We start from the raw sequence: 20299 nt of genomic DNA, 5'->3' as shown, positions 1-20299 counted from the left end.
TATTTGAATTGCCTGATTTCAGTTTTATTGCCCATTGAGGCCTAATATCAATGTCACATATCTTGTTACAAGCCTGTATCTCAATATGCAGAATCAATAATCTTGAAAAAATTTGTTGTAAACACAGTTGCTATATATTGAATCTTATTTCCTATATCATTCCATATAAAATAAAGTTATAGTGTGTTTTTTAGCCTCACCTGAGAATATTTTTTACTTTTTTTTTTTTTTTTAAAGAGAGAGAGTGGAGGGTGAGGCAGGAGGGGAGGGAGGGGGGGAGAGAGAGAGAGGGAGAGAGGGAGAGAGGGAGAGAGGGAGAGAGGGATTGGCTGCCTCCCACACGCTCCCAGACTGGGGCTGGGGATGAGCCTGCAACCGAGGCACATGCCCTTGACCAGGAATCGAACCTGGGACCCTTCCTTCCAAAGACTGACACTCTAACCACTTAATCAAACCGGCCAGGACAAAATGGTTAGTTTTTTTAAGGAGAAAGCCAGTGAGTACCCCATGGGAATAAGCCAGGATTCAGGCTCCTCAGCACTTGTCCATAGAAGCGGGTAGCGCTGTTATCTTTTTACTGCAGTTACTCACTGACTGTGACTTCTTTGTTTGTTTGGTTTCTGACAGAGTCGGAGCAAGCAGAAGGAAAAGAGGGGCTGGGGGAGACTGAGAGATCCCCGGGAGGAGAGGAGAGCGATAGTGATGTAAACTGGGGAGAGACCCCAGGGAAAGCGGAGGAGCAGATTCACAGCCTGTAAATGCAAACCTAGCCTCACTACCCAATTCTTTCCTGCGTCTGCCTCACACAAACATTCTGTCCTCCGGGTGGTCACAGGCTGAGGGGTCCCGCTACTGAGTTTAGCAAATAGCCACGCCTTGGCCCCTCACCTTCTCCAGGTTGAGTTTCATTGGAACAGCTTTTCAATGTGGGACTCCAGCTCTTTTGCTTCTTCTCAGACGATAGTTAAGAGATGAGGTACACATCCTTTTCGTTCCTTAAACAAAACTAAATGTCCACTGCAGAGGTACAGGGCTAAAGCAGTAACCACTGTTGATGTAATTAAGTAAGTATAAGCTCTGGAGAAGTTTTTTCTATTCAGAAAGTCTAAATCACCCGAGGAGTAGAGAGCACATTTTAAAGTTTCCAAATGCGAGGGAGTTTTTAAATGAAGGACATGGTGACGATGAAAGCTTAAATGTATGACTACATGCCAGTTAGTATTCCGAACGATTTTCCATGTACTCATTCATTCTCACAACCACCCCTGGAAGTGGGTACATCATGGCCAATTTATAGATGAGAAAGTTGATCATGATTCCCTCAGCTGCCCAATTTTTTCTAACTAGTCCGTGGTAGAACCACAGTTGGAACCCAGGCGGTGGGGTTCATAGCTTATGTGTTTTGCAGTATTATTCTATACAACCTCTCAGGATTTAAACTCAGATAGCTGTGGTTGATTTGCCAGCCACAGCCATGTGCTGGCTTCTGCCCGGCAGGTCTGTTTATTCCAGGCCGTCTGCTTGTCCTTCACCATCTGCTCTTCTGCGAAATGCCCGTCCTCAGAGGAGAAATGGGCCCTCAGGCATTAGACAGTTTACTCTTCTTTCCAGACTTCCTCGGTTTTTATTTAAAGGGCTATGTTCCACAGAAATAAGACACAACATTTTAATCCTTCTGAGTTCAGGGAAGAACCTTCCAGAAATGTTGCCTTTTATGAACTTCCTTGTCTCCACTTGGGGTTTCCTGAAACTAGCTTCACTGCTGTGACTTAGCCTAAGAGACTGCGGCGACGGCAGTCACAGGTGTAGGCCGGCGCTGTAAACACCGCTTTCTCTGCTCTAGTGACCAGAGTAGACGCACCTTTTGCTCATGGAAACTTTTATTCTGCAGTTTTTGTCCCCTTTTACCTCCTCATTCTGGGACCCATAGTTGAGCTTCTGTAGTGACCATTTCTTCCTGAGTTTTGCCTCCTTACTGTCTGCTAATTTGTAGGAGGCTATTACAGTAACATTGTTGGGCCATCAGCCATGTGTCCTTTTAAAAAACTTATTAGAGTGTTTTAATTACGATTTTTGCTAGTTCCTCTTACTTTGTATGTTGTGACGGTTTGTTACTAAATTAGTTGGAAATTACTGAAATGCAATCCAATGACAACTTGCTATAAGCAGCAGTATTAGAGTTTATGAGTTATGCTCATTGGCTACCTCCATAATATTTTCTTATCTAATGAAAACTGAAGTTATAATTATATTTATGCTTTTTAATTGGTTACATTTTAAAAACACATTTTTTCCCCTAGTGGATTAAAAGTTGGGTGTGATTTACTAAGTGAAGGGTATTTTTTTTCTTTCTTTCTTTTTTTTTTGCCTATATTGTTTGTTCGTGAGAACGGGATGGTTGTTGTGCTTTTAAGTTTTGCAGGATAAAAAATATTTCAGAATTCCTTTAAATCAGCCCTCCGTGTGTCAGACATCTTTTCATTAATCCCACCTGAGGGGGTGAGGGTGGGGGTGGGGGAGAGAACCATGTCTCCCTTTTCTTAATTTCCCAGACTTCAGTGAAACTGCTTTGTCTTAAGTGTCTAGAACTAAAACTTAAGTGGCAGATTATTCGAACGGAAAAGCTAACGCCCCACCTCCCCCCCCACTGGGTAAGCAGACAATAGCCCCAGGCCCCGCAGGCAGAGCGGTTTAACGGGTGCTGTTTTCTGCAGCTGGACTTCAGGCCACGACGAAGCACTCTGGGTTCCCTGTGAGGATGGATAACGCCGTGCCCATCGTCCCCCAGGCGCCGGCGGCCCAGCCGCTGCAGATCCCGTCGGGCGTGCTCACGCAGGTGAGGGCCGGGCCGCGGCACCCGTGTTGCCAAAGCACTGTTGAGAATAGGGAATTTTGTCCCAGAAAACGGTGTTTGCTTTGAGTGTAAGATCTTTCCTGGCCATGATTCAGTGGACTTAAAGAGGAACAGCTACGATGGAACAGTGTCCTCATCCCCCCTCTGCCAGCGTCTGCCTCGGGCCTGCAGGGACCCATGGCCAGACTTGGAGAAGTTGTCTTTTGAGTCAGTGTCCTCTCATTCTGGGAGATGAAACTAATGGCTTACGTGGGCGCTTTTAGAGGTCAGGACGTGTGTAACCACAGTGTGACTCTGAAAAGGAAGGGCTCCCCTTTTGCTCCCTAGTGTCTGTCCTCTTGGGTCCCTCTTTTAGAATGTCACCACCGTTGAGAGAGAGGCCGGACATAGGAGACGCCTCTTCAGGCTTTATTCCCTGTGCCTCGTTGGCCTTCAGAGCTTGGAGTCTTTATACCTGCCCCGGAAAGGTCAAGAAAATCTTAGAGTATCCATACAGGCGACAACAGCATACATCTTTTCCATTCTGTGTGTTAATGTTCACGGCCCGTGACATATGGGCAGTTCTGAAATCCCGGCCCCCCAATTCGTGACTAGGACTTTTTAACACCCGCCTCTGGACCTGAGTTTGTAGAACTGACCCATGAATCTGGCCCCAGAAGGATGCCTGTGCTTTTTTTGCTTTAGGCCATTGGCCTTTGACCCAGGGGGCCCCCGCTGTGCAGAGCTGAAGGGGAAAGGTATGTTTGGTATGTGCGTTCCCGGCGATAGGACATGAACGACTGCTTATTGTTGGTAATAACGTGGCGGGGGACGAGCGCCCTTCTGAATCCAGATGACCTGCCTCCGTGTTTGTTCACTCACCTGCCTCATCTACGTTTCAGGGAAGCTGTACGCCACTAATGGTAGCAACTCTCCACCCTCAAGTAGCCGCCATCGCGCCGCAGTACGCGGTGCCCTTTACCCTGAGCTGCGCAGCCGGCCGGCCGGCGCTGGTGGAACAGACCGCTGTACTGGTAACTTCCTCACTTGTTACTAACGGAGTTTTGTTTTTTCCTTTGGTTTCTTTCTTTCTTTCCTTTTCTTTTTTTCGTTTTTGTTCTGTTTTCTCATTTTCCAAAAACGTTTTCCACTTGGTCTTTGCAGAGGGCATGGAAGCATGTGCCATCTTGTGGCTGTGTTCTTGCTGCATCTTTAATGTCTCATTGTTTTCCTCCCCAACGTTTGCTGAGATGCTGTGGACCGTGGGGTGCCTGTCAGGAGCCAGCCTAGTGGGGGAAGAGCTCTTGGGTAACTCAGAAGCGCCCAGCACCCTCTGTCTTCTGCCCTTGACCTCTGCTCCTTGAGAAGGGAAGACATGGCCCTTAGTGTGGCTCTGCCGCAGGCACCCAGGTGGCCAAAATCTGAACTGCTTGCGAGTTAGCATCCTTCTTTATTTGCTGTTGTAAGCTTCTAAAACTTTTGTGCTGTAGACATGTGTAAGATGCTCTCCATTTATTGCTTCCTCTGTTGCTATTAACTCTCGTCCATGGGCCATGAAGATAAGTCTTTTTGCCACTCACAGTCAGTGGCAGCTTATATCTTCCATTGAAAGCTACTGCCTTAGAATCACTGCAGATCGTGTTTGTTGATTGAAATTAAAGGTGAACTCGTTTTTAGGGGTTTATGGATAACTTATTTTACAAATAAGTCTTCATCCAAAGGTGAAAATATGGATCAAAATTTTATGCAGATACAAGATTTGTTCCTAAGAATTTCGAGGGAAACTTATTAAACACAACTGAGAGGGGAAGAACATGCAAACAGGGCTTTGAGGAGCATTTAGGACCTGTAACTTTAAGAGTGATTTTTCGAAGTGTTGTTTGGGAGAGTTAGAATTACTTATTGGACGTCCATCATTTTAATACTTTGAAATTGAAAAGCAGACAAGCACTTCAAACCTAGCTGAAACCAGGGGTCCTGACACTTCTGCAGCCCCTCAGGGAGGCTGTCAAGCTCTCTTGTTGCTCAAGGACTCGTCTGAGTGAAAGCACTTCCAAAAACATCCTGTGGTGGTTGGAATTGGTTTGGTTTTCAGTTTACAAAGCCCTTTCTCGCCTCCAGATTAATTCTATCGTAAGAGTAACTCCCGAGTGTAAGGAAGCCAGATCTAGTTCCAACTGGACTGATCTGAGCTCCTGGTCTTGATCGCTCACGTCTAGCGCCGAGGTTGCGATGTCATTGACGCTTCTCCTCTCCCGCTTCGCTTAAGCTTGCGCTGGCCGTTTGCTAAGCTTCGCATATTTTTGTTCTTCTATCGATACAGTTTCGTCGCTTGGAACGCCAGATTTCTGCCTCATGTTGGAATGTTATTTCTTGCTTTGTATTAAACTACTTGCTTTGTCTTGTGCAGGTGTTGGCTTATGGAAAGACGCATGGGGTGACTTAACATATTTATTTTTTTTGTTGTGTTTTAAATTCTGCTTATGGTAGCAGACATGTTTGCCGTTTGTCTGCTTTGAAGGCTTCTTGTTTGGGACCGGCATTTGTAACAAGTGGATCTGTTCTTTGCAGAAATGTTTTTAAAACACTGTCTGATGGCCTTGCAGTTTGAAACGCAAGAAACAGAGCCGTATGCACCTGAGCACCATAGGCGATTGTACTGTAGACTTCAGGTCTAAAAAGGAAACTTTCAAATCTGTTCGTATTTTTTTAGAAAATGCCAGAATTTCTGTAAGAAATATAGACGACATATCCATCGCTGTCTATTTCAAGTGACATGGCTTGTGAAAAACGAGAAAGGATATGTTTTCTTGTAGTGATTAGTTTTCTGTTGAAATACGTTTCTACAAATGATACATAAAACAGTATGTTTTAGGTAACTATAAAAACAAAATACGGTGCTCTCTGCATCTGTTTCATAAATGTTTTACTTACTGCCTTACGTCAAAATCCTACGAAAGGGCCATAAATGACGGAGTCAGCTTTCTCTTGCTGACGCCAGCTTGATTGCCACAGGATTTTGGCCTTCGGTCATCCACATCCGGCTCCATTTTCCAAGTGCTGCCTTTTTAAAAAGCAACACTTCTCCCCTTGGTTTTATGGGTTTGATGGATCTGATGTCTTATCTGATTGGCGCTCAAAATCTAAATTCCTATTTTGAACCTCAAGGGAGCTGTCTTAACACTTTCTAGGGACATTCTTTAAATCCCCGCACAAATGGTGCTCCAGCCCTGGACCAGAGTTGACCTCTGAACTTCCAGACTCCTTTGCTCTAGAGTCTCTCTCGGGGGCTGGTCAGGTTAAGGAGGTGGCTGAGAGAAAGCAGCCTGTCCTCTTGCCCTAAACATAAGACGCATAACCTTGAGCCCCTCTGATCTTTCTTTTTGAATCTCTGCAAGTTAATAATCTACAAGCGATTTCTTTTAAGATGTGAATTTTTCTTTCATCTAATAACAAACACACACACAAAGAAAAAGCCAAGAGCGAGTCCAGTCTGGATCTCTCTGTGTTTCCTTGCAGCAGGCTTGGCCCGGAGGCACCCAGCAGATTCTCCTGCCCTCCACGTGGCAGCAGCTGCCCGGGGTGGCGCTGCACAACTCTGTCCAGCCTGCGGCCGTGATCCCGGAGGCCATGGGCGGGGGCCAGCAGCTCGCAGACTGGAGGCAAGTGCCCTGCGCTCCTCTCTGGGCCGTGTGCAGGGCAGCCCCCGGGGCCGGGCACCTGGCGATGGGGGGGACTGGGGAGAAAAGAAAGGAGAGCTCATCTCTGTTTGAAATCCTTCAAAAAGAGAACTCGTATCAGGCGAGGAGATGGCGTTGTAAGCAGATTTTGAATACAGGGAAATAACCGGTGCTCAGTCAGGAATCACATACTTCAGATTTTTAAAAATATATATATTTTATTGATTTTTTACAGAGAGAAAGGGAGAGGGATAGAGAGGTAGAAACATTGATGAGAGAGAATCATCAATTAGCTGCCTCCTGCACACCCACTACTGGGGATGTGCCCGCAACCAAGGTACATGCCCTTGACCGGAATCCAACCTGGGACCTTTCAGTCCGCAGGCTGACGCTCCATCCACTGAGCCAACCCGGTTTCGGCTGTACTTCAGATTGAAAGGAAGTCTGAGGCAATTAGGAACCCCACAGTGAGGACTTGCAGCCTGTGGTGCACATGGTGCATGACCAGGAAGATGCAGCTCCTCTGGGTCGTTTGAATTGCTGCCAATAGCTCCTTGGCCCTGGTCTGCCAGTGCTTGGGGCACTCACTCTTCTCATCTCTTCCCGGGGCTGCAGGAGTGCCCACTCGCATGGCAGCCAGTACAGCACCGTCATGCCGCCGTCCTTGCTCACCAGCCACGTGACGCTGGCCACCGCGCAGCCCCTGAACGTTGGCGTTGCCCACGTCGTCAGACAGCAGCAGTCCAGCTCCCTGCCTTCGAAGAAGAACAAGCCGTCGGCTCCCAGCTCCTCGAAGTGAGTCTCGTTGGAGCAGGCCAGCTCAGCGGGGCCAGTGGGGGGCGATGTTGCCCCACACGGAGCATGCAGTGTGTGGACACTTGGGAAGGAGGGGCCGAGGAGGAGCAACCCTCTCCCCTGGGCTTGCGCACCAGGTGGTCCTGGCTGTGTGGTCCCTTCTCTCCGCTGCCACCTGGGCCCCGGCCTTCTGTAGGCTGCAGTGTGACTTTCCTGCTCACTTTACAGAGTGAAGGTTAACCTGGGGGAGACGCATATAAAAATAAGATTCATGTCGTATTTTGGTGTGCTTGGCCCTGGAAACCCTGGCTAGAGTGGCTGGTTTAATTTTTATTGGAACTTTTATAATTGGGTGTATTGGCTTCACCATTAGGTAGAAAGAGCAATTTGGAGAGAGCTTTGGGGAAAAGATGTACAGTTTTGAGGCCAAGAACTGAATGCTCTTTCTTCTGACCTTGGCCTGCAGGTCTTCTCTGGATGTACCGCCTTCTCAAGTCTATTCCCTGGTGGGGAGCAGTCCCCTCCGGACCACGTCTTCCTATAATGCCCTTGTCCCCGCCCAAGATCAGCATCAGCCAATCATCATTCCAGACACTCCCAGCCCTCCCGTGAGTGTCATCACCATCCGCAGCGACACCGACGAGGAGGAGGACAGCAAATACAAGCCCACTAGGTAAGAGGGGTGAGCGGTGGCTGCTCCCCATGGCCGTAATCTGCTGGCTTCAGGCGAGTGGGAATGGGAATGGCTGAGGCAACACTTACCATTGTCAGACGCATGTGCCCTGGAGTCATTCTGTCCTGGGTTTGAATGCTGACTCATCACTGTGCCCTGGTCAAGTTTCTTCATTTTCCTATGCCTCAGTGTCCTCATCTTCAAAATAACAATGGTAGTAACTACTTCGTAGAGGTGTTCCAAGTACTCAGTGAGATGTAGAGTGTAAGAACAGTCCCTCAGAAGTTTGCTGCTGCTGTCATCATCACTGTTGTCACTGTCATTGTTGGCATCCTCCTCATCGTCACCCTGGAGGGCCAGAGACCATCAAAGAAACTGCTAGAAGGAGGTTGAATTCTCATGTATTTTCTTCTCCTCAGCTCTGGGCTGAAGGCACGGTCCAATGTCATCAGCTACGTCACTGTCAACGACTCTCCCGACTCCGACTCTTCCCTGAGCAGCCCGTATTCCACCGAGAACCTGAGCGCTCTCCGGGGCAACAGCGGGCCCCTCGTGGAGGGGCAGGGCAGAGGCGTGGGCGACGGCCCTGGCACCCGCACCATCATTGTGCCTCCGCTGAAGACTCAGCTTGGTGACTGCACGGTAGCAACCCAGGCCCCGGGTGAGTGACTCCAGCTGGAGTTGAATTCTCCTTTGATGTGTGTATCCTTAACATTTTGTTATGCCGATGGCAGAGACTTCTTAAAGATTACTTACGTAATTCAGAAACTAGTTCCTTGTGAAATTAATTTTGGCCGTCAGTTTACCTTTATGTTTATTTTGCTTGGATTAATATAAAAACGAATTCGTAGTCTCACAAATACACTCACTGTTGATTGGAGAAAGTTGACAAGACATACTGTAAGTGGCAGGGAGAATTAGCAATGTTTTTGTTGTCTTGCTGTAGATTAGGGGTGTCGAACTCAATCAGAGAAGGGGCCAAAATCTAAAATCCAGCCTAAATCGCGGGCCACCGGATCACTGCTCCAGCCTCCTGCTGGGGAAGTGCTGGAAGTTGAACTTGCTTATTCAGCTGCCCTGCAGTTTCTTAGAATTGGAAGACAGTGAGTGCCCACAAGATAGAACTTCGCCTGCCTTTCAACCCTGTTAATACTCAACTGTCCTGACTATTACCAGTATCTTACTTAGCTTCTCGTCCATTCTACTCTTGTTTACTCCCTTCCTACATAAAGCCAGGAAGAGACAGGGACAGGAACTGTGCCTTGCTTGTATTTCAGTCAATACGTGGCACATCAGGAGGTTGGAGAATATCGAGGGGAGTGAACACGGTGAGGATCCTTCATGAGCTTTGGACAAGGCAGAAAGGAGAGGGAAATACAGTGTGTGTTCCGGAGTCCATGGCATCAGGACACAGGATTCACCTGACACCTTCACTCCGCAAGCCTCCCGCTAACGTGGGCTGGTGACGCTGTGCGAGGCCCTCGGAGGCTCCGCCCGTTATCCTAGCCAGGTCTCCTGTCCCTAACGAAGGCCTGCCCTCTCCTAGGTCTCCTGAGCACCAAGACCAAGCCCGTGGCCTCGGTGAGTGGGCAGTCCTCCGGATGCTGTATCACCCCCACGGGGTACCGAGCGCAGCGCGGGGGCACCAGCGCGGCACAGCCACTCAACCTCAGCCAGGTAAGCGCCGGGGGCTGCTGGCTTCTGTGGGGACCCCCCTGTTACTCTCTGGACAACCCACTTCCGGCTGGACCGCTGAATAAAGCCCAATGAAGCTCCTTTTGTGTCAAACAGTGTGGTGTTCTGTGGCCCGTGTCAGCTCCGCACGTGCTGTCTCTGCATCCGTGTGTAAGCGTGTGCAGGATGCACACCCAGGGTTTCCATCAGACGGACCCGTCTGTCCTGGGAGACGAGAGAAATGTCTGGAATGCAGGAGGAGCCTAAGCGCTCAGTCCGCGTCTGGTTCTGCAGCACCACGCGCTTTGAGACCAGATTCTCTTGCTTCATCTCCTGATCATAAATTACAAGAGCCTCACGCTGCTTGGGGCAAGAGACGGGGAAAAGCTGTCTGGCCATCTTATCACCAGTTCTAGTCCTACATGTGTGAGTCCGGGATTTGAGGCCTTTTCCTCCCATCCGATCCTCTGCTAGGGTACGGGGATCACTATGCCATCTGCAGTCACTCTTGCTCAGCTCCAATTCTGGTGCCTGCGTGACGTCTCCTAGTAGTGAGAAAGGGTACATATGAGAATATAAAACTGCATGTGTGTGTGTGTGTGTGTGTGTGTACACGCATGTGTGAGAGAGAGAGCACACACATGCAAGTGCAAATATAAATTCGAGTTAGTGCGTGTGTTTTAAGCTCCACAATTCTCGAGGGAGAGGAAGAACTTAGAGGAGAACAAGAGAAAGCATGGCCAAGAAAGAAAGGTTAGGAAAAATGCAGACTCACTGACGCCAGACTAGGGTGAGCTGAGCCACCAGCCACTAACCTGCAGGAGTGGGCAGCCCTCCGGACGCCTGACCCGCTTCCTGTCATGCTTAAGGGCCAGGCGCTGCCCTCTGGGCTGGGCTGGGACGTGCTGCCAGGAGGCAGGGCTGGACGGCTGGCAGCCCAGCGGCAGCGGAAGGTAGAAGCTCAGCTCCCAGCTTGGCCTTGGGCGCCCTGACCCAGAGTGACTGCGCGATGCCTTACTCCCTTCTTCCTCCTTCCAGAACCAGCAGTCATCGTCCGCTCCAACCTCGCAGGAGAGAAGCAGCAACCCTGCCCCCCGCAGACAGCAGGCGTTTGTGGCCCCGCTCTCCCAAGCCCCCTACACCTTCCAGCATGGCAGCCCGATACACTCGACGGGGCACGCACACCTGGCCCCCGCCCCTGCTCACTTGCCAAGCCAGCCTCACCTGTTCACGTACGCTGCCCCCACCTCCACCGCTGCGCTGGGCTCCACCAGCTCCATCGCTCACCTCTTCTCCCCCCAGGGCTCCTCCAGGCATGCCGCCGCCTACGCCACCCACCCCAGCACCCTGGTGCACCAGGTCCCTGTGAGCGTGGGGCCCAGCCTCCTCACCTCTGCCAGCGTGGCCCCTGCTCAGTACCAGCACCAGTTTGCCACCCAGTCCTACATTGGCTCGTCCCGAGGCTCAACAATTTACACCGGATACCCACTGAGTCCAACCAAGATCAGCCAGTACTCCTACTTGTAGGTGGTGAGCGTGAGGGAGGAGGGCCGTGGCCGCCCGCTCTGGCCCCCAGCTCTGCAGGACGGGCTGTGCTCAGCTCCTCCCCTGCCCTCCCGAAGCTCCCCGGCCAGCCCCTCGCTCTGTAGGGCCCGCTGGCATGACAGAAGGTTTTTCTCTGGGGACCCTGGCCCAGTGTTGACAGCATTGTAGTCTCCCAAGTCCGCCTGTTTTTAATTCCTTGTTTTTGTGCCATCAGTCTGCTGTTTAGAAGAGTCAGACGCCCATCTTCCGCAGTGACCATGGGGAGAGGTCATTCTGAAGTCACCCTTTGGAAAATGTTTTCTCTCGGACTTTGTTTCTATTACATGCTTTTAAAACAAGTGTTGCCCCTCTTTATTTAACTTTGTTTTATTGTAGTTACTGGCCAGAGGGAAAATGCCAATAGAAGGACTTGGAGTTTGTTAGTGAGAAAAAGAAAAAAGAAATCATTGCTTTGTGCTTGTTGAAAACCAAGACCTAATTTGCCGATTTTAAGAGTCGCTCTCACAAGTACCTGTTTTCCCATCAGGCACTTCTCCTCAGAATTTTACTGTGTCTGTGAGATATTTAAACCTACAGTGTTGTAGTTTTGTTTCCATGTCACATTGTACTTAACGGGCAATTGTTATTTCTGCATAACTGGTTGTGCACTGCTCTGGATTACTGATGGGAGTCTCTCAGAGCTCTGTGTTCAAAAGGCTGCTCACCGTGCGGTAACAGCGCGAGAACCCATGCCTGCCATGAAGACACAACGCCCCAGGGGTTCTTAAACGGAGCACCGTGCATTATTTTGAAATTATTTTTTAAAATGTCCTCTGATTCAGCTCACATTGTATTATGGAAAAGCCATTGAGGTGGTTGCTATTGTGTGGTGGTGGTGGTTTTATTATATGCAAAAGCTCTTTGTAGTATGCGCTACTGGCATTGATGAGCTTCGCCTAAAGAGTAGTATTTTCAATAATCCACCTCTCCCTCTCCTCCCCTCACCTCTTCCTTCTGTTCTCTGTGATTGATTTGGGGAGAAAGGGAAAGAATCTGAGACCCAATGAGAACATTGTGTATAGCTTTTATACTTTAGACTAGCTTCCTTTGTATGCCAGCAGCAGACTGAATGCTCTCTTATTAAGACTTATACAATAAGTGCATGTAGGAATTGCAACAAAAAAAAGTATTTTAAAAATTTATTACTGAATTTAAAAATATTTTAGAAGTTTTGTAATGGTGGTGTTTTAATATTTTGCATAATTAAATATGTACATATTGATTAGAAAAATATAATAAGCAATTTTTCCTGCTCTCCCAAGATGTTATTTGTAATCAAATGTGTAGTGATTACACTTGAATTGTGTATTTCGTGTGTACCCGATCCTCCAGTGTTACCGGGAGATGGCATTGGTGTCTCCACTGTATTTAAACCAAATGAACTGATCCTTGTCGGAATGTGTGTGAACTAACTGCCATTCTGTTAGAGCCTATCACTGTAGTGCTGAGAGCGCAGGGCGTAGCCTGCCGGAGAGGAGACCTTGGGATTGTTTTTGCACAGGTGTGTCTGGTGAGGACTTGTTCCGTGTGTGTCTCTCCCCGCCCCCGCCCCATTGTAGTGCCTTATATGATGATGTAGTGGTTCTAGAGTTTACAGGGAGCTGCCTTAGGATGGACCAGCAGGCCCCGGGGACCTGAGCTGTTCGCTGGGTTCATCGGAACAGGACTAGTGGCTGTGCCATGGACACGCGTTTCCTCAGTTTCTCTGCCGACACGGAAACCTCCCAATAGCAGCTTTCCTCCTCTGCCCCCTGCCCCCGCCGGGCCCGGCCTCCTCTCACAGAAGCTCGTCCCCGCGCGGCTCCCCCTGTGTGGCCACCTGCTCCTGGGAGCAGTCAGCAAGCAGGTGAGAGGAGTCAGCCAGTATTTAATATGCATTGCTGCTTCTTTCCAAAAAGGATGTGCAGTCACTTTGAGAATGAGACCCCCACCCGCTTCCCCATATGGCAGTCCTTCCTGCAGATAGCTGACATTCCTAGAAAAATATTTGCTTGTTGAGAAAAACATGTAACAGATGTGTTTATACCAAAGAGCCTGTTGTGTCGCTCACCCTGTCCCCATACTAGAAGAGTCTCGTGGTGCCGCTGGTGGCAGCGAAGAGCATTAGGAAAGCACCAAAGCCACTGGGCTTTCGAGGTTCCTTTTTGCCAACTTGTATGTTCTCGGGGCCCTGCCAGCTGTGCCACTGCCCTTGTCCTCCAGCTCCCACACGGATCGGGGTCAGTGGAGGGTACTGAGGATGTTCCTGCCCATGAGGATTCTGGGGAAGAAGGCAGCCCTAAGGCACAGAAGTGTGCCATCTGAATGGAACGTGACAGTGGAGGGGCCCGTCCAGGACGTTCTTCGTGCAGATGGCGTAGGGAGGTGCAGGGTGGAGATGGGGGTTTCGTGGAGCCCGGGCAGCCAGCCCTGCTCGGGTCGAACACCGAGGAGCTGTCAGGTATTGGAGCTTCTTCTTTGTGAGGAGTCTGGGCTTCCGGGAGGAGCGGTCAGGGCAGCCTGCCAGGAGGGAAGGTGTTGGCGCTTTCTGTGTGTGTGCATTCTCGCGAGTTGTGTGCTCAGCACGCTGCTGGTCAGGATACCCAAGCAGCGAGTATCGCTTGTCACTAGTGCGTTAAGTGTTCTGGTCAAGTGTTCTGGTCGGCGTGTGTGGTCTGTGTCTCCTTTGTGCCAAGCCCATTCGGAGTTTCTTGCTTCGAAGGCAGAGCTAGTTTCTAATGGAAACTCTGTGTTCCTTTTCTTTACAAGGGATAGGAATTGTTTTTGTAAGAAACCAGATACAGGAAAAACCACCACAGAACACTCCGCTCCTGCCCCCAGTCCCGAAGGTAGAGACCGTTTCAAGATGCGGGAAAAGATGACGCTGAGATTTGTACTGTTACCTTCATCACCTTACTAGCACTGTGCAGCTTTAGGGATTTTAGAGCTTTTCAGCCAGTCTATCAATTGGCATTTCAGACTCGCCAGGTAAACCCCTCCCCACCCCACCCCCGTGTGGCTTTCCATCCTGGCCCTGCGGCCTGAGCAGCTGGCTTGCATCCGAGTGGCCTGGCCTCTGACCAGGCTAAGGCTTTGGCCCCCTCTGGAGTGCACTTCCGGCTTCTCTCCTTCCGGGTGAGAGCAGTGGGGAAGGGTTAGTTAAATGCAGCCACTCTAGGCTCCTCAGGACACTGATCACTCTACTTAATAGCTCCCAGGGGTGATCCTGTGTTCCGTGCTCAGCTCCCAGCCCCAGGAGTAAGCACTCCACATCAGACGGTCTGCCAGCCTGAGGGCCCGCAGCCAGGCAAGCACATCCGGGGCTTTTTAGTCAGCATTATTATGCAAAAACCTACCGGTTAGGGGGTTCCTTTTAAATTAGGAGATGAAGTTGCCTCCCAGTGACAGGAATGGCCCACGCCTGCTTCCTATTTTGATTTTGTTTTTAACTGATGGATGGTGCAGCATGTCTTCATGGTTGTTTGTTGCAAAACTTTATATAATGTGTGGTTTTGATTCCGCTTGAAGAATAATCTCACTACATGTAGCAGTACATTCTGTGTGCATTCTATGTAATGTTAGTATTTCTGCTTCGAACCCTTGATATTGCAATGGAATTCCAACTTTATTCGGTGTATGTGATCTGCTAGCTATTGTGTGCGATTTAAACTTTCGTTGCTTCCTCTCTTTTCTGGTTGTGCTCTCCCCTGGACAACGAGCCTCTAGAAGCAGTTTCTGAGAATTACTGAGCTATGTTTGTAATGCAGATGTACTTAGGAGTATGTAAAATAATCATTTTAACAAAATAAATAGATATTTAAAATTTAATACTAACTACGGGAAAAGGGTCCATTGTGTAAAACATAGTTTATCTTTGGATTCAATGTTTGTCTTTGGTTTTACAAAGTAGCTTGTATTTTCAGTATTTTCTACATAATATGGTAAAATGTAGAGCAATTGCCATGCATCAATAAAATGGGTAAATTTTCTGATTCATGTGGCTTTTTCACTTTTGTTAAAGAGAGTCACCAAATGGCAACTTTGGATACCTAAATACACCTGAAAATCAGCAGACACCTTATTCACACAGCCCTCTGAGCGGAAACCAGTGGCCCTCGGGAGGGGACTTTCCCCAAGAATGGAGCTGCGGGCCCTGACTGGAGCTCTGGCCCTTGCAGAGGCAGAAACCTCTGACACGGGCTAAGTGAGTCGTTTCCCAGTGAGTCCCAGGGGACACTTAGCACAGCAGAGTGAGAACACCAGCGAGAATGACAGCCAGAGTGCTCCTCCCCCTCGGGGCAGCTGGTGGGAGCCTGGTCCTTGTAGGGAGGGAGCACGCGTCATCAGAGGCCCCTTCATCCTAAGGGGAGTAACATTCCTCCGGGTCGAGAACTAGAGGTTTGTCTGGATCGATCCTGCGGGTCTCTGAATAAATGCTACACTCCGTTGACTCCTTTGGACACGGGCTTCAGGCCCAGTCACCCCTCCAGTGGCCATTCACTGACCCGGGCGCCTGAAGCCATAGGGGACCTAGAAAGGACACACATCCAGAAACACGCTTTGGACCGTAACCAAGAGGAATAAGTGACCAGGAGCCCTCTCCCATAAGTAGGGAAGTCAGGATACGTTTATGTTGATTTCCCCCTGAATAAAGGAATGTAAAGTCCGTGTGAACTTGCTGCATTCCCCGGTTAAGAGAACACTCCCTGAAGCATTCAGGTCAAGGAAAGCGTCTGCAAAGGCTCTGCTGTCAGCTAATCAAGAATTTACCGACTTATCCATGACCTGTTTGTTTTGTTTTCAAATTGTTTTTTATCCGTTATGTCCTTGTCTTGTAGGCTAAATGAGAGAGAGGCTGGCATGGCCCCATAAGTGATTGGGTAGTCCTTGGGGAAATCGGCAATTTAATAATGAAAACACTTATAAATCCAGTCTGCTTGGTTTGCTGTGGAAAATTCCGTAAGACGTTGAAGTCGAAACCTTGGTTTCCCTGTTAATCCTGAGACGGTACCTGGTGTTCAGCACTAGGTGGCGCCAATGAGCTATGAAGACCAGTCTGTAGCCCTTTTCCCCACTCTTCCCTTCAAACCTCTCCTCCGGCTTCCAGCTTCCACTGACCACGGCAGAGAACAGCCCAGGCTGTTTCTTGTTTTTGTTTTTGCTGGGAAAGATTAACGAAGGATATATCTTATGTCAACGCTGGAGGCCTTCTGAAACATGGGAATAGAGTTTGCCGAGTTTTCTCTGGGGCCTCCCAGCGCCCCCTTCTCCTGGGCGACTGCCCACAGGCTGTCCTCTCCCAGCGAGCCTGCGGCCCAGGCGGGAGGTGGTTAAGGCTTCTGGCTGCTCTGCAGCGGGGCCATCTGTGTTTGATCAGCCCGGCAGAAGGGAGGGGGCGGGGCCACGAAGGCCTGAAGGCCTGAAAGCATTCCAGAGGAGTGAGAGAGACCCAGAGATCCAGAAGGGAAGCCCGCCCCCACCCCGCCTCCCAGGCTCCCCGCGGGCTCCAGGGCAGAGGCGCGCACGGCTGCCTGTGCTCTCCTGCCCGGGCCCCTCTCGGCTGCCATGGGCCCCCGCGCTCCCCTCCTCCTCCTGCTCCTCCTGTGGTGGTCGGGGCCCCTGGGAGGACAGCAGCAGCACCTGGTGGAGTACATGGAACGCCGGCTGGTCGCCCTCGAGGTGAGTGGCTCCTCTCCCGCCCAGCCTGGCAGGGTGGCACTTTGTCCTCGGTGCACCCAGTGTGTCAGGCATCGAGGGGTGACAGGGCTCTGTAAGAACTACAGGAAACGCCATCTTTCAATAAGATCCTCAGGATGTAAGTCCTCTTCCCCACATGCTCAGAGGGATTCAGACCTTTGCGTCTTACCCCTGGGACTCGGCAAACTCATTAGTCAGCAGAGCCAGATATCAACAGGACGACGATTAAAATTTCTTTGGAGAGCCAACTTTTTTAAGCTTAAATTCTTTTTAAAAAAATACATTTTATTGATTTTTTTGAAGAGAGAGGGATAGAGAGTTAGAAACATCGATGAGAGAGAGTCATCGATCAGCTGCCTCCTGCACACCCCTCAATGGGGATGTGCCCGCAACCAGGTACATGCCCTTGACCGGAATCGAACCGGGACCTTTCAGTCCGCAGGCTGACGCTCTATCCACTGAGCCAAACCGGGTTCGGCTAAGCTTAAACTTCTAATGCCACTTCTTCAAAATAGATTTGCGCAGGCCGTGGTATTTTGTGGGAGAGCCACACTCAAGGGGCCAAAGAGCCGCAAGTGGCTCGAGAGCCGCAGTTTGCTGACCACGGGTCTAGAGGGAAGAGGGCAAACTAGAGCTGGGACTGTGGGGACGCATCCCAGGACGAGCTGATGCTTCTGTTCAAGTTGGAAGCTCCCAGAGAACTCTCTCTTTTCCCACGTTGAAGTCTGGAGCCTCCTGATCTCAGGAGAATTGTGTCCTGGGGCAGAGCCCCCCCACCACGCACTGAGCCGGCCTGGAGGCGGGTGGCCGGGGCCCCGCTGGCAGGGAGGCAGGCGGGAGGGGTGCTGGGTGGCCGGGGCCTGGGTGAGCTGAGCCAGGCTTCCTGCACATCTAGCGTCTCTGAGCATCTGGTTTCCTTTCGGTGGAGGTTGCTAACGGCTGAGTGTGCTCTTCCCCATTCCTGACTCCCTGCCTGGGCCTCTCCCTGCCTGGGAGTCTAACCCTGCAGTCTTTCCTCCTCCCCACACCCCTCTTCTCCTCCCCACCCCCCAATCCCCTCAGGAACGGCTGGCCCAGTGCCAGGACCAGAGCAGCCGGCATGCGGCCGAGCTGCGGGACTTCAAGAACAAGATGCTGCCGCTGCTCGAGGTGGCCGAGAAGGAGCGGGAGGCGCTGCGGACGGAGGCGGACACCATGGCGGGGAGGGTGGACCGTCTGGAGCGGGAGGTGGACTACCTGGAGGCCCAGAGCCCGGCTCTGCCCTGCGAGGAGGTGAACGAGAAGGCGCCCGGAGGCCCGGGGGCCAAAGGCAAGGGCAGAAGAAACGAGAAGTACGACATGGTGACAGGTGAGCGGCTGGAGGCAGACCCCTGGCTCGGAGGGCCTGTGTCCTGGCCCTCGGCCTGCAGGGGAGGAGGCCAGCCTGCCCGGGGAACGCTGAGCTGCCCCCGCGGTCCCCCCCTTCCTTCCTGCCCCATCCGCGCGGGCTGTGTCTCTGGAATCTGTTTTCGGGCAACTCTGTAATGACGGGCCCATCAAGGAGGGTTCTGGGGACCCTTTCTCCCAGTCCCCACAGCACTGGAGGCATCCACTGGGCCAGAGGTCGGCAAACTCATCCGTCCACAGAGCCAAATATCAACAGCACAATGATTGACATTTCTTTGGAGAGCCACATTTTTTAAACTTAAACTTCTTCTAACGCCACTTCTTCAACACAGACTCACCCAGGCCGTGCTACTTTGTGGAAGGCCCACACTCAAGGGGCCAAAGAGCCGCAGTTTGCCGACCTCGGTTCTCCCGTGGCCCACCTGGGCGCTAACTCTCGCCCGTCTCCTGTGCTTGCCTCCTCCCCCGCAGACTGCGGCTACACCATCTCGCAGGTGCGGTCCATGAAGATCCTGAAGCGTTTCGGGGGCGCCGCCGGGCTCTGGACCAAGGACCCGCTGGGGCCCCCGGAGAGGATCTACGTGCTGGACGGGGCCCAGAACGACACGGCCCTCGTGTTCCCGCGGCTGCGGGACTTCACCCTGGCCATGGCCGCCCGCAAGGCCTCCCGCGTCCGCGTCCCCTTCCCCTGGGTGGGCACGGGGCAGCTGGTGTACGGGGGCTTCCTCTACTACGCCCGGCGGCCGCCCGGGGGGCCCGGGGGGGGCGGGGAGCCGGAGGACACCCTGCAGCTCATCAAGTTCCACCTGGCCAACCGCACGGTGGTGGACAGCTCCGTGTTCCCCGCCGAGGGCCTGATCCCCCCCTACGGGCTCACGGCCGACACCGTCATCGACCTGGCGGCCGACGAGGAGGGCCTGTGGGCCGTCTACGCCACCCGCGAGGACGACAGGCACCTGTGTCTGGCCAAGCTGGACCCCCAGACGCTGGACACGGAGCAGCAGTGGGACACGCCGTGCCCCAGGGAGAACGCCGAGGCGGCCTTCGTCATCTGCGGGACCCTGTACGTCGTGTACAACACCCGCCCCGCCAGCCGGGCCCGCGTCCAGTGCTCCTTCGACGCCAGCGGCACCCTGAGCCCCGAGAGGGCCGCCCTCCCCTACTTCCCCCGCCGCTACGGGGCCCACGCCAGCCTCCGCTACAACCCCCGGGAGCGCCAGCTCTACGCCTGGGACGACGGCTACCAGCTGGTCTACAAGCTGGAGCTGCGGAGGAAGGAGGAGGAGGTCTGAGGAGGGGCCCCGGGTTAGGAATCTCTCCCGTCTCCGCCCGTGGACAGCCCCGCCGCGCTTCCCGCTCCTCGTTCTCCAGCCGCGGGCAAGCTGTGGCCCCCGTCTCCTCTCTCAGCGACGGAGGCCAGCCTCCGACGGCCCCTGCGTTCCCTGCGGGACTCTGGGTCGTGGGGGCCCCTTTTGGAGCCGAGAGAGAGAAAACCCGAAGGGGTCCCTCCTTCCTCCCGGCCCAGGGCCACACATTCCGGGTGGGGGCCGCCCCAGGGAGAGGCGGCGGCCGGAGGATGGGCTGCCTCCATCCGTGTGAGCTGGAGGAGAGAGGGCTTTCCACGCCGCCCTCTCCCATCAGTGCCCTCAGGGGAGGGCCCCTCTCCCCCTGGTTTTGTACCGAGGCGTCTTGCATTAAAGGGAAAACCCACCGCTGCGCGCCTGTGTCTGTCTGGGGCAGCCCTCGGATCGTATTGCACCCCGTGACCCTCTCTGTTCCCCTCCGCCCCATCCCCGCTCCCTAAGCCACGTGAGGGACTTGGCGGGGCTCCCTGGCCCAGGGAGAGGCCCTTCTCTGGTTACAGATTCTACGGGAGGTGCCGGGAAGCAGCGGATCCCGCCACTTCAGGAGGCTGGCAAAGGCCCTCCACACCCACCTCCTCCCCCTCGCCCTCCGCAGCCTCCGGGGCTCGGCCAGGGGCCTGGAGACTGCCAGGGC

General features: G+C 52.2%; 2 protein-coding genes across 5 annotated transcripts in view; both read left to right on the top strand.

The window, feature by feature from the left end:
* HIPK1 (homeodomain interacting protein kinase 1) overlaps positions 1 to 15212 on the top strand; it is a 39520-nt gene extending 24308 nt beyond the window's left edge. The window contains exons 9-17 of one of the 4 annotated variants that reach the window (XM_036452837.2): positions 2715 to 2836; positions 3736 to 3867; positions 6353 to 6495; positions 7129 to 7308; positions 7775 to 7981; positions 8401 to 8642; positions 9528 to 9658; positions 10340 to 10445; positions 10694 to 10726. In XM_036452837.2, coding sequence (XP_036308730.1) covers positions 2715 to 2836; positions 3736 to 3867; positions 6353 to 6495; positions 7129 to 7308; positions 7775 to 7981; positions 8401 to 8642; positions 9528 to 9658; positions 10340 to 10444 — 1262 coding nt within the window. In that variant the 3' untranslated portion in view covers position 10445; positions 10694 to 10726. Of the gene's footprint in view, positions 1 to 2714; positions 2837 to 3735; positions 3868 to 6352; positions 6496 to 7128; positions 7309 to 7774; positions 7982 to 8400; positions 8643 to 9527; positions 9659 to 10339; positions 10446 to 10693 lie in introns of all 4 variants that reach the window. The other 3 variants (XM_036452836.2, XM_036452835.2, XM_045586854.1) reach the window with 3 other exon arrangements.
* A 1452-nt stretch (positions 15213 to 16664) lies between these two features.
* OLFML3 (olfactomedin like 3) lies at positions 16665 to 20016 on the top strand. Its single transcript, XM_036452872.2, has 3 exons — positions 16665 to 16897; positions 17978 to 18263; positions 18773 to 20016. Exons 1-3 carry the CDS (start codon positions 16784 to 16786, stop codon positions 19591 to 19593), a joined length of 1221 nt encoding a protein of 406 aa, XP_036308765.1. The 5' UTR covers positions 16665 to 16783; the 3' UTR covers positions 19594 to 20016.
* Positions 20017 to 20299: the final 283 nt, after the last annotated feature.

Source organism: Pipistrellus kuhlii, unplaced genomic scaffold (genome assembly GCF_014108245.1).
Source record: "Pipistrellus kuhlii isolate mPipKuh1 unplaced genomic scaffold, mPipKuh1.p scaffold_m20_p_24, whole genome shotgun sequence".
In the NCBI taxonomy this organism is placed as follows: Eukaryota; Metazoa; Chordata; class Mammalia; order Chiroptera; family Vespertilionidae; genus Pipistrellus; species Pipistrellus kuhlii.
Note: the sequence above shows the minus strand (reverse complement) of the source record. Positions and strands in the feature narration are given on the sequence as shown.

Coding starts and splice junctions, on each gene's coding strand:
- OLFML3 (XM_036452872.2), top strand. CDS start 16,784: ATGGGCCCCCGCGCTCCCCTCCTCCTCCTGCTCCTCCTGTGGTGGTCG. Junction 16,898..17,977: donor GCCGGCTGGTCGCCCTCGAG/GTGAGTGGCTCC, acceptor CAATCCCCTCAG/GAACGGCTGGCCCAGTGCCA. Junction 18,264..18,772: donor GAAGTACGACATGGTGACAG/GTGAGCGGCTGG, acceptor CCTCCCCCGCAG/ACTGCGGCTACACCATCTCG.